At 40.6% G+C, this 12,787-nt stretch overlaps 1 protein-coding gene across 2 annotated transcripts; it reads right to left on the minus strand.

Annotated features, from left to right (window-relative positions):
* Nucleotides 1-1,893: 1,893 nt before the first annotated feature.
* On the minus strand, nucleotides 1,894-12,036 carry LOC102390522 (endogenous retrovirus group V member 2 Env polyprotein). Of its 2 annotated transcripts, XM_025288583.3 has the most exons (4): nucleotides 11,928-12,036; nucleotides 10,952-11,031; nucleotides 7,405-7,519; nucleotides 1,894-4,331 (listed from the first exon to the last, which is right to left on the minus strand). In XM_025288583.3, exon 4 carries the CDS (start codon nucleotides 3,877-3,879, stop codon nucleotides 2,812-2,814), a length of 1,068 nt encoding a protein of 355 aa, XP_025144368.1. In that variant the 5' UTR covers nucleotides 3,880-4,331; nucleotides 7,405-7,519; nucleotides 10,952-11,031; nucleotides 11,928-12,036; the 3' UTR covers nucleotides 1,894-2,811. The 2 variants fall into 2 exon arrangements, with proteins under 2 accessions (XP_025144368.1, XP_025144367.1); XM_025288582.3 differs by lacking the exon at nucleotides 7,405-7,519.
* Nucleotides 12,037-12,787: the final 751 nt, after the last annotated feature.

Genomic DNA, 12,787 nt, shown 5'->3' on the forward strand with positions numbered 1-12,787 from the left:
TTCAAAATTTTCCATTATATATAAACTAAACCAAGAAAAATTAAGATGGCATAAAATTAAAAGATAATGATGTCTATGTTTGGCATTTAAACACTAAATGATATTTATTTAAATTCTAAAAACACTCATCAGCCAAAACCTAAGGGAAAATTGAAACTATTAGATATCAATAATAATAACTGCCTCTTGTAAAAGTAGGGAATTGAGGGAAATTTACAGATTTAAAATATTAGAAAATTAGAATAGGTAAAAATTGAGATAAATTGCAAGATAAACAAAATGGACCCAGAAAGTTGACAACATTGAAACTTTTGGTTACATGGACTTACCTGGAAGAAAAGGTACAAATAACAGAGTGAACAGAAAAAGAGTACAGTCACAGATAAATAAAAGGGAATATTACTGAACTTTCACAATTAAATTTGAAAATTGAGACACAACTTTTATTTTGGTATACCTAGACTCTTCTACAGAACAGAAAAAAGGAAGTATTTCAATATGCTCCAGGAGGCTATTCAATAACAAAGCAGAGGATAATAAGAATAAAAGACATTTCCTCAAACTCCTAAATATATAGAGATGGCACAATCTTAAAGAAAAAAGCAACAAATCAAATTCAAGTTATTTAAACAAATACACCAATATCAACTTGATTTATTCAAGAGTGCAATGAAAGTCACTGTGAAAAAGAAGGGAACATCCTCAAAAAATTAATTATAGAATTACCATGTGGTCCAGCAATTCCACTTCTGGGTACATACAAACAAGGACTAAAAACAGGGATAAAAGTTATTTATTTGTGTAATCATATTCAAAGCAGCATTATTCACAGTCATCAAAAAATGGAACCAATCAAGTGTCCTTCAAAGGATGAGTGGATAAAAAATATGAGAGAGATATATATACACAAGAGATTATTCAGCTTTGTGCTCAGTTGCTCATTCAAGTCTGACTCTTTGTGGTCCCAAGGACTGTAGTCCACTGAGCTCCAACGTCCAAAAAGTTTTCCAGGCAAGAATACTGGAGTGGGGTGCCATTTCCTACTCCAGGATTCAGCCTTAAAAAGAAAGGAAAATATAACACATGTTACCACATGGATGAACCTTGAAGATATCATTGTAAATGAAATAAGCCAGTCACAAAAAGACCAATATTGTGTGATTCCACTTATATGAGGTACCTAAAATAGTCAAATTCAGAGAGAAACAAAGTAGACAGGTATTGCCAAGGGCTGGGGTGGGGAAGGGAAAGGGAGGGGAATAGAGAAATAGTGTTTAATGAATAGAGTTTCTGTTTTGAAAGATGGAAAAAATTTGTTGTACTTGAAGCTATCAAGATGACTATGAAGGAGTAATGAGAAATATCCACCAGGTAGGACCTTCAATAGAATTCCAATACTTTAATAACTTTGGGAATAAAGTGCTTTACTAGGTTAGCAGAGTGAGATAATTATGTGCCCCTAATTTAGATTCTGGCTTGAATAAATCAACTGAAGAAGAGCAGGAAATTTTCAATATAGACTGAGTACTCAATATTATGGAATATGAAATTTATTAGCTGGGACAATCATATTGTGGTTATTTAAGAAAACACTCATATTTTAAGATAGATACTGAGGTTTCTAAGGGTGAAATAGCATGGTGTCTGTGATTTGCTTGAAAATATTTCAACAAAAAGAATAACAGTCTAGACAAATGAGGAATACAATTCTTCTTGAATCTGGGTGATGGATATGAGTTTATACTTTTGTGTGCTTGAAAGTGCTCCTAACATTCAATAAACTGATAAGTCATTAAGAAAAACCACTGAGCTCTGCTAATCAAAACACAGGTTGTTACTGAACAAAACTTGAGTTTGTTTACCCAAATAAGCAAAATCAATCTACTGACAAGGTTGTAGTGAAAGAAAGTACAGCATTTATTTGCAGGGTGCCAAGCAAGGAGAATGGGCAGTAAATGTTTAAAGGATCTGAACTCCCCAGTGACTTTCAGACAGGAGATTTTTAGATTAAAAATAAGGGTAAGGAGCTTAAGTGCGTGATTATCTCATGGATTCTTCTGATTGATGGGGTTTTAATCAACAAAGTGATATCTGGCATCTTGATCATCATTCTTCTGGTTCCAACTTGTTTGTAACTGCCATACACTGCCAGTGGGTTTCATCATGAGATCCTGGTTTCTGGAAAACAACTCAAAGATATGTTGCATCAGTTTATTATCTATATCCCTTGAAAAGGATCTAGGAATCCTGTGACTCTGTTTTATGGCTAAACATTTATTGCTTGATTGCTTTTCCTTTGTTCCTGCATTTCCTCAATTCTGTAATCATTAACTGCTTGAGTCTGCTCTTTGGAACTCTGCGAAGACCTAAAAATCTCAACTTTTTTCTACAAACAAGAAGTGGGGACAATAGGAGATTGTATCCAGGAAGACCCTGCAGGGTCCTGCTCAATTTCAGGTCCCTCTGCTCTTTGATACTCCTCATGCTGAGGGGAACAGGGCGACGACCGCTCTGGCTACTTCCTGCTGAACAGGGGCGATGTTAATTCTTCAGAATTAGAGGAGCAAAAGTCTTGGATCCCCTTTGCAAAGAATTCTCAAGTCCCAAGTCTAGCATCGTACTTTGAATTATGAAAACATGATTTCTCTCTTTGATCACTTTGTCATAGCATCTGAACAAATAATTGAAAATTAAGAAACACATTAAAAAGAAGATGATGATCAAATGGAGCCTTGTAACAGTACTCAAAAAAACCCCTATTTCAGATGTGTTCTGAAATAAGTCCTGATGTGCACCCTCTTTATGTACATCCTATAACCAGGTAGCCTTTTGAAGTATTTTGTTTACTCGGGTTTCAACTTCTCCAGAGGTATTGATGTATACGCAGCATGTGGTATTAGCCATTACACACACTCCTCCTTGTTTTGCTAATAAGAAATCATGGACTATTCTATTGCCCGGGAATACTCGAGTCAATGAATTCAAAGATGTGTGTTGGGCTGCAATACTTTTAGCTCTGCCCTGAGCAATTTGTTCAATTGTGGCAGAGAGGTTATGAATCATATCTCTATTGACATAAAATCTGGCAGTTGGTGTGAGGTTGCCAAAAGAGCTTTGTCCTATATTGTCTTCATATACTGCTGATATCATTCTTTTATTATAGGAAGGCATCTTTATATATCCCAGTAGGCATGACCCTGCTATTTGCCAGCTGTCTAAGCAGCGATATGCCCTCCCTTCCCTTCTTGGGGTATTCCCTGTGCCACAGACAAAGTAATATCCTGGAGGGGCACAAGTTATACCTCCCAGCATAGTGAAATCGATACTTTCTTTTTGGGGGAGCACGGACAGTATGTTCTCTAGCCAGGGATCACTACCATTGCAAGCCCTCCATATTCCCGTTACATTATATTGAACTTTTCTGACTCTCTGGCACGAATCAGTGTCACTTTTAGCCCTTTCACATTTGTCATTCGTACATATCAGGGGGTTTTGTTCATCACATTTTTTCAGGAGAAAGTCAAGAGACCGCGGTGGACCAATCTTAACTCTTGTTCCAGTGAAAACTTTCTCAGACAAGGTGAAACAAGGGATGTGGGCACTCTTAGGGGCTTTCATTAGCCTAACTTTGAATGTGAGGCTTGGAGGAGGACGATGATAGTAGGTCGTGGGGTTCGGCACAGTATCAAAATCAGCTACAGGGACTATAAGTGGGACATAGTTTTTACGGATGTCTTCAGATTCCAAATGGCATAGCCAACAATTACTTAAGTTCTTACCTGTGGCTATACTCTGAGATAACATAATTAGAGAATTTTCCCTCCAGGAAGCAGCAGACACCAGTGGGATGAGGCAGTAAAGCAAAGCCAGAGCCATCATTATAGCTGGGGCCAAGATCTTATGTGGGAAAATAGCAATGGCCCTAAACTTTGCTACTAACTGTATTATCACAAGGTTTAAATTAAAATAGAGCAAAAGTTAAATATCTCTTATCATCAATATCACAGCAAATGATAGGCTTGATTGTCTACAATATAATCACAGGTAAAATGATTAGATGAATCCAGAAGCAAAGAAAAAAGGATAAGCAAATAATAAAACAGAAAAATGCTCCAGCCAATTATAAATGTTATGATAAATGGTCACAAGTCATTCACAACTTATAAAAGATACTTTCTTTGATTTAACTGAAGTCCCACTGTGGTCTTCTAGGAAGGCAGACTGTTCAGCTAGCTCTGTGGTTGTCTTTTCTGTAACTGCTGAGGACTGTAGATTTGTAGTTGAGTCAGAAGCAAGCTTCATCCACGTGTATCAGATCCACAACTTGACTTCTATCGATTGAAAAGAAGAGCTAGTTAGCAGTAGAACATAGTAAGGCTTCACCCTCCAAGGCTGGAGTTGGTTCTCTGGTGTATATTCTTCCTCATTATTAAGAGCACTCAGTCTCCAGTTCAAAAACACTGAAAGAGGACATCTATGGGAAACATTATTTATTAGTACCAAATTTAGAAATAGTATTTCAAACTTACCCCAATGTTTACACATATCTTACAGTGTCTAATTCTTTTACCTTTCAATCACACGTCTGACCACTTAACTGCTCAGAATAGAGGAAGATTCTCTCACACAGCATTTCATAAGGACTCAATTGGAGTCTACTTCTAGGACACATTCTAATTCTAAGCAATGCAACTGGCAACTTCACGCAGGTTAAGTCAGTTTCTTGACAGATTTTAGCCATTGTCTTTTTTAATGTGTGGTTCTGGTTGATCACAGGCTCTAAGATGCATGCAAACTCTTTTTTATTCCACATATTTTAGATTCTTCCTGAATCATATTAGCAATAAAGACACCTCCAGTATCGCTCTGAATTGAGCTGGGTAGCTCAATTCAGACCGTTACTACTTCTGAAGTGTTTTCAATCCAGCAAGGAAATGTTTCTAAGCAGCCTGTTAAGGTCAGCCATCACTAGTAGGTGGCTATAGTAGTAATTCATGTATAGTAGATATATATGAATTAAAACACTCCTTGGTCATTTTCCACTTGCTCCTAGATACATAAGACTTAATACTTATTCTCGTGACCTTTCAAGGTTCTCAGTATGTCAGGTTAAATTGGGTCAGGGTTATACTTCGAATCCGTGCTGTAACTAAAGTTGTTTTTTGCTGACTGTCTTGGGCAATGCACAACTCCCACCTCCTTTGGCTTGAACACTGTGTCTAGCAGTTTCAAAACTTCCTGGGGGCATGTTTGATTTCCTTTTCTTCAGAAGTGAGCAATCTATCTTTCCAAATTGCCCTGTATGCATTCACAACTGAAAAGGCATATTTCGAGTCAGTATAGATGTTAACTATCTTAAACTCACAGAGACAGAAAAGTCAAGTGAGAACAATAATTTAACGTTTTGGGCCAAGTATGTGATGGCAAAGCTTCCATTCATAGGATCTCCTGCAAGGTTATCACTGTGTATCTGCTCTTTCAGTTTCTATGGTCCATGAAACTACTTCCATCTGAGAAGTTCTCAACATCTACATTTCCCAAGGAATCATTAATCAGGCCCAAACAGCTGCTCAACAATCTGCAAACAACAATGCATGACCCTGGGCCCAGGGGTCACCCAAAGGGGGGGGGAGCAATGAGACCAGATTTACAAAGGACACAGGCTTTGGGGTCACATTAGGATTATCAAATAAAATTGATATCCTCTCAAGTGGTCTGAAGTGAGCCAATATCCACCCTTTAGTTCCAACAGCAGCAACACAGAGTGGGATGGAAACACCACGGTTGGCTGTCCTGGAGTGAATTCTGCTTCTTGCCACAAATCCAGAGCAGCAGCCATGACACTCAGATACATTGACCAACCCTGGATTATACTGTCCAAAGCCTTTGTGAAATAGGATACTGGGCATTTTGTGCTCTCAGATTGTAAGTCAATACCTCCAGTCTCACTACCTGTCTTTTATGTTTAAAGGGATCAAATGACTTTTTCAAATGTGGCAAACCCAGAACAGAGGCACTCAGTGGTTTTCCCTTCATTGACTGTAAGATTTTTTTCACATTCTCTGCTCCCCCTGAGGGCTTATTGTCAGACTTATTTTAGGGCCTCATGTAACTGTTTAACTATTAGCTTAGGTTGGGGACTCACGTGCAGCAGAATCTTGCCATTCCAGGAACCGAGGCTACTGTCTTTGGTGTTGGACACTGTTACTCTGGCTACTGTCTCCAGGCAGTCATGGAGAAATTCCTCTGGCCTTTGGTCAGTTTGATTCCTAGATATTTCACTGAGAGTTGTGAAATTTGGGCCTTTTTCCGAGAGAGTTTAGAGCTTCATTTGGCCAGAGAGTTGAGATTGTTGATTGTTTTGATTTTCAGATCTTCCTTACAAATGCAAATAACTCTTGGGATGCAAGACTCAAAGTTATATAGAAAAAGACCTCTGTTAAGTCTAACAATAATCTTCAGGTTAAGATAGTCAATTTGAATATAGGTATTGGGGACTACAGTTTGGATATCTTTCACTATCTGATTTATGGCTCTTATGTCCTGAATGAATCAGTGCTCTTCAGTGCCTGGCTTCGTAAAGTCAGGATGTGAGTATTATACGGTGAAGGCATGCATGCATGCTGAGTTGCTTTTAGTCATGTCCAGCTCTTTGCGATCTTGTGGACTGTAGCCCACCAGGCTCCTCTGTCCATGGGATTCTCTAAGCAAGTATACTCGAGTGGGTTGCTGTGCCCAACACCTAGGGATCTTCCCAACACAGGATTGAACCCATGTCTCTTACATCATCTGCATTGGCAGGCAGATTCTAACCACTACTGACACATGGGAAGCCCGTAAGTTGACTGAGGGAGGAAAATAAGCAGGTATTTTAAAAATCCAATTTATCAAAGTCTGCATCCCTGTTTTCCTTGCTCCTTTAAAGAGTATTGCCTTAAGCTCAGAGCCTGAGTGTCCAGTTTCAGTTTCACCTTCACTGCTATGGCCTTCCTTGCTGTACCTGCCCCCTAATCAGCCTATGCTCTCAGGCTTCCCTGGTTCAGGATGTCCTGTCAGGGATGCTAGTGGCTCCATCCCTTGACAGGATGGCTGCCTGCAAGGCACAGGCTTGTTCTGGTATTCCCTCTATATTCAGCCTATATATTCCCTCTATATTCAGAGTGAAAGTCATTTTAGCATAATAAATCTCACCTCAACAATGAGACTGGGCTCTCTGGCACGTATATAAAAGTGTGTTTTAAGTTAAGCACCTCAATCTAGAGCTGCAAAGCAGTTTTGGGAGAGGCATTCTGTAGACTCTGCTTGATATGGCTCTTTTCTTGGGGTTAACTAGTGTTCAAAACTGAGCTAGTGGCTCCAGTACCAATCAGAAAGTCAGTTGTCTGTTTCCCAAAAAAGGGTTACCTGGCACTCCTGGTGGGAGGTGGGATGGGGCCTTTTTCCCCGAGTGAACTCCCTGGCTTTCCTCACTCTCTCTTGTCTCCAGCATGAAGAATGATTTCTCCTCCTCTTCTGGTTTCTGTTTTTAAGGTGGGACAGATTTTTTTTTCAGTGGCTTTCTTGGCTTTCAATAAGCACTGTTGGGGATGTACTTTAACATGTCCCTTTTAGGGGTCTCTTTTCTGAGGGCTACCCTTCACTCTCTTGGGTCCCTGGAATCTTATCCTCTGCTCAGATTTCTTGTCTCCCCGTTTCTCTGCCCAGTGAGTATCGCTGCCAGAATGGGCATCTGCTGCTTCATTTGAAGGGTCTCCTTTTGTTCTTGTATGCCCTCCCGACTGTGAGAAACTGAAAGCAGTTTCTATTACACCAAAAGAGGTATCAGAAGCAGAAAAAGACCTTCTACCTTTTGCACAATTTCTAGATATCTGGGGCACTCTGAGCCACAGGGTCTGGTTAATTCACTTGAAATTCTCCAGGTTATCTAGATTCATGTCTGTATATTGGTGATATGCCCTGTACAGTCTCTCCCCAAACTCAAGGTTTTTACTGTGGCTGTTTGCACATTCCTTGCACCTTATGAAAACTCCTATGTTGGTTCTCCTTTTTGGAGCCCTACCATGATGCACTCCTAGTAATGCTCAATGCCAGCTTTATCTCCTGGGTCATTCTCCTCCCAGTCTGGATCTGTGGTGGGAATTGCTTTTGCTGCTGGTGCTGGGAGGGGATTGCCAGAGATAGCAACATGCATTCTACCTGCCTCTTCTCTAGCATTTTCTATTACCATCCTTCTCTCTTCCTCAGCCAATGGGGTAGTTAGGAAGCTCTGACCCAGTTTGGACTGTGAGTGGCAAAGATGGAGGAGAATGAATTTTTCATCCTGGTAAGGTCACCACAATAGGTTGGTATATTAATTTTCCAATTAAATAAGTCTGAATTTGAAAAGGGAGAGTATATCCACATGAATCCTTCTGGCTGATCTTGGGCATTTATTCCTCCAATGAGAATCTGCCTCAGTGTGAATGCCTTGCCTGAACATAAGTGGTTCTCTGACCAATATGGCTGCTCTGTCGGATATAAGAGGGAGACAATTCCTCCTTCCTCAGCTTCTATCTGAGCAGGTGAAGGTGAATTTGTGGCTATGGGATCCACAGCCCCTGCCCCTTCTTCCCCATTCTGCCCACCATACAGAGACAAGTGAAATGGATGTCTAGGAGCATTTATTTTTTGAATTAATTCCCCTTCTCTTGATTCCTGAGAATCTGGTTAAACTTTTTAAATGGAACTTTTAGTATCTCCTTATTTGAGGACATTTCTTTCTCTGTCATACTTTATGCATATTACATTTTTCTCTGAATAGTTTCGCTTGATAAAATAATATCAAAGGGTGCACTTAAGAAGCATCATTCCATTTCTTCCCATTTAACAAAACAGTTCCGGTTGAAAGATGGTGTTATTTAGAGACATACTGGGGGGCAATGTAATCCAGGTCCTAGACTACTGAGGCCAAGCTGTGTTGCAATAGAACACCATTTTTTTTTCAGAGGTGCTTAAATATTTACCAATTCTGCAAAATATACTCTCAGGGTCTGCAACATGGAACAGACCTTTGATTATCCATTTTGAATTGTTCACAGAGTGCTGTCAAATGTTAAAGAAGGAAGCAAGTCCACAAACAGAAGGCCTCTCTCAGGGTTACAGATTCTTTAGTCCGATACAGAAAACCCTCAAAATCAATGCCCAATCATGGACAGAGCCAAGTGGCTAAAAGAAAGAATACCTTGGTGCCATCACACATGAGCTCTGCTATTTCACAGAGATGTCACAAGCAAGTGCATTGTTCCATCACCTCGATGTACCAAGGGCCATTGTAATCCAGTTGGTAGCAGAGGCCCAGGGTTGTCCCTGAGACAAAGGTGCTCAGGAATCTGCTGGACAGACTCTTAGAGCCACTTCTTGCTAGGGGCCAATGTGCCACAAAGACATCCAGCTTGGGTGGTGGTCCTTTTGGCGGTCCGCAAAAATAGCTGCTTACTTGAACTCATGTTTACTTGCAGCAAAGTCAATCTATTGATTCCAGGTTGTGGTGAAGGCAAAGTACAGTGTTAATTTGCAGGTCATCAAGCAAGGAGTTCAGGCCCTCTGAGCATTAGCTGCCTCTTCTCCTTGCTTGGTGCCCTGCCAATAAATGCTGTACTTTCCTTTATCATGACCCACTGTCAGTAGATTGACTGCTGTGCATCAGGTGAATGAACCCAAGTTCAGGTCAGTAACAAAACTGCCCTATATGTCCTACAAATACTATTAAAGCAAATATCAAGGAAAACTGATAATAAGGACAAAGTTGTACACATAAATGCTTACAAAATTAAAGCACTGACTAATAGAGCAGAATCCAAGTCAAAATAAAACAAAGAAACATTTTCAGTTATTGCAATCCAGAAGTATAAAATATTTTGTGTTCCATAAAACATGGCTAAGACAAAACCAAGAAAAGACAAAATGCTGAGTTAAAAGTAGAAATTTAAGAGAAAACTATAAGAATAAATGGAGAAGGCGATGGCACCTCACTCCAGTACTGTTGCCTGGAAAATCCCATGGGCGGAGGAGCCTGGTAGGTTGCAGTCCATGGGGTTGCTAAGAGTCGGACACGACTGAGTGACTTCACTTTCACTTTTCACTTTCATGCATTGGAGAAGGAAATGGCAACCCACTCCAGTGTTCTTGCCTGGAGAATCCCAGGGACGGGGGAGCCTGGTGGGCTGCCGTCCATTGGGTCGCACAGAGTTGGACACGACTGAAGTGACTTAGCAGCATAAGAATAAAAGCAAAAGCCAAGTAAGAATTTTCCTTAAAGAGAAAACAATAACCATGTGCAAAATTAAGCATAAAAAGTGAGCCAAGTATAACATCATATAAGAAATGAATCACCAGTCCAGGTTCAATATAGGATGCTTGGGGCTGGTGCACTGGGATGACCCAGAGGGATGGTACGGGGAGGAATATGGGAGGGGGGTTCAGGATGGGGAACACATGTACGCCCATGGCGGATTCATGTGGTTGTCTGGCAGAATCAATACAATATTGTAAAGTAATTAGCCTCCAATTAAAATAAATAAATTTAAATTTTAAAAAAAGTGAGCCAGTGTGAGGATTTTAAAAGATACATCAGCAAATGTATGGTAATAAAGAAAAAATCTAGATGGAACACATGATATCCTAGCAAGACTTTGCACTTAACTTACTTGCGGTTTTCAGCTTCCCCAGAAATGTAACCTTAGCCAGCCAGATTGGAATTTTCTGATTGGCACCAAAGAGGTTATCTGTTCTGTGGGCCCTCTCCATAGCCTGTCCCCAGAGCAAGAAGCTGTCTACATGATGAAGCTGCTATTATTTTCCCTCAAAAGATGTCCTGGCAAAAAAATAATCTTTTCTTTCCCTAAGGGCTAGTGGAGATACTCCCCAATTTGACCTTCAAATTGATTGAGTTTTGTTTTACACCTCTGCTCACCTACGGAGGTCCTTGTTCTGGAAGAAGGATGAGTTCTCTGCAGAGCAGGACTTGGTCTCCTGTGCAGCTGTGACTCGGGGCTAGAATTAAAGGAAAACCGTTGATACAGAATTCAAAGTTTAAGGTTTAGTATGCAGATAAGTGGAGAAGGCAATGGCAACCCACTCCAGTACTCTTGCTTGGAAAATCCCATGGGCGGAGGAGCCTTGTAGGCTGCAGTCCATGGGATCATGAAGAGTTGGACACAACTGAGCGACTTCATTTTCACTTTTCACTTTCCACTTTCATGCATTGGAGAAGGAAATGGCAACCCACTCCAGTGTTCTTGCCTGAAGAATCCCAGGGACAGAGGAGCCTGGATGGGCTGCCATATATGGAGTTGCATAGAGTTGGACACGAATGAAGTGATTTAGCAGCAGCAGCATGCAGATAAGTACCTCTATTTTGTACTCAGAAAATAAAAATGGTATTTTTCTAGATATGCATTTGCTTAAATTTATATTACTGTAATAGTAAACATGTTTTTCCTTTTGTTTTTAGAAAAAGAGCTCAATTTTCTAATAATGAAGGAAATGTAGAAACAGTTACTTCTTCCAACTCTATCCCCAGTCAGAAAAAATCTGAAGATACAGGTTGGAGATAAAGTTCAGGCCTCATGTCTAGGGAATGGAGGAGAAAGAATCAGAGTCTGGGTTCCCTAAGTTCTGAAGCTCTCGCTTGTACCATCGCCTCCAAAGACACTGTCAATTTCACCTCCCAACCATGTTTTTAAAGCAAATACTTTAGTCCTTCCTCATTTCCTCCTGGTCTTCATTTTCTTCTCTCATGGCACTACTATTTTCATATTCCCAATTTCTTAACAAGAGACACCAAGGAATATGCCTTTCTCATGGTCCAGTGAGAGACAGAGCAGATATAAAGCTAGAGGAGCCCAGGACAGCATCTGCCCCATGCTCCATATTTCTGTCAGCCTTACCTGGAGAGGGGTTCCAGCTCTAGGACTCAACCTGGAGCAGAGTGAGGAAAGAGGCTAGAGGGCTGATCCAGCTGACTAGCTGATCCAGGCTGATCTTATATTGTCTCCTCCATCCCCTTGCAGAGTTTTCAAGTCTCTAGGCCCAACCCCTTTTAAATCCCACCCCTTCCCTACCTTATCTCCTGACATCTCATGAACCGTGAAGCCACTGCTAACTTCCAATCTTGACTTTCTATCCATAACCACCGAGCTCCACCTTCAGGTCCAATTCTTGGGCATTTTTGGTTCTCCCCCACTCCACAACTGCCAGGATTCCAGGCTTTCAAGAAAATAAAAATGAAAAAAAAAAAAAAAAGGAAACTGTCCGTCTCTTAGTTGTGTCTCATGCTTTATGACCTCATGGACTACACAGCCCACCAGGCTTCTCTGTCCACGGAATTCGGGCAAGAACAGTGGAGTGGGTAGCCATTCCCTTCTAGGGAATCTTCCTGACCCTAGGATTGAACCTGGGTTTCCTGCGTTGCAGCTGGATTCTTTACTGTCTGAGCCACCAGGGAAGACCCCTCAAGGCCATAAAGTCAACACTAATTACCAAATTATTCAGCTACAACCCCAAGAGTCAACCTTGACTTCTCTCTTTTCTTCAATCCCCACATTTAATCATGCTCAAACCTTTGGATTTGTCCACTTCTTTCTTTCTCCATGGTTCGTAGTTACATGTGACTCTATGCAGCCTTTCTGGGGCAGAGTCCTCCTACTATGTATTCTGTTTTAACTCTTCTCTGAGGTCCGCAGAAAACTATATTTGATGCATATTTCCAGAACTGTTGTACAGATGCTAAAATCCCCACATAATGGAA

The sequence above is a fragment of the Bubalus bubalis genome, chromosome 6, assembly GCF_019923935.1.
Source record: "Bubalus bubalis isolate 160015118507 breed Murrah chromosome 6, NDDB_SH_1, whole genome shotgun sequence".
In the NCBI taxonomy this organism is placed as follows: Eukaryota; Metazoa; Chordata; class Mammalia; order Artiodactyla; family Bovidae; genus Bubalus; species Bubalus bubalis.

Excerpts from the sequence above, each read along its gene's own strand:
- LOC102390522 (XM_025288582.3), bottom strand. The coding sequence starts at position 3,879 with ATGATGGCTCTGGCTTTGCTTTACTGCCTCATCCCACTGGTGTCTGCT.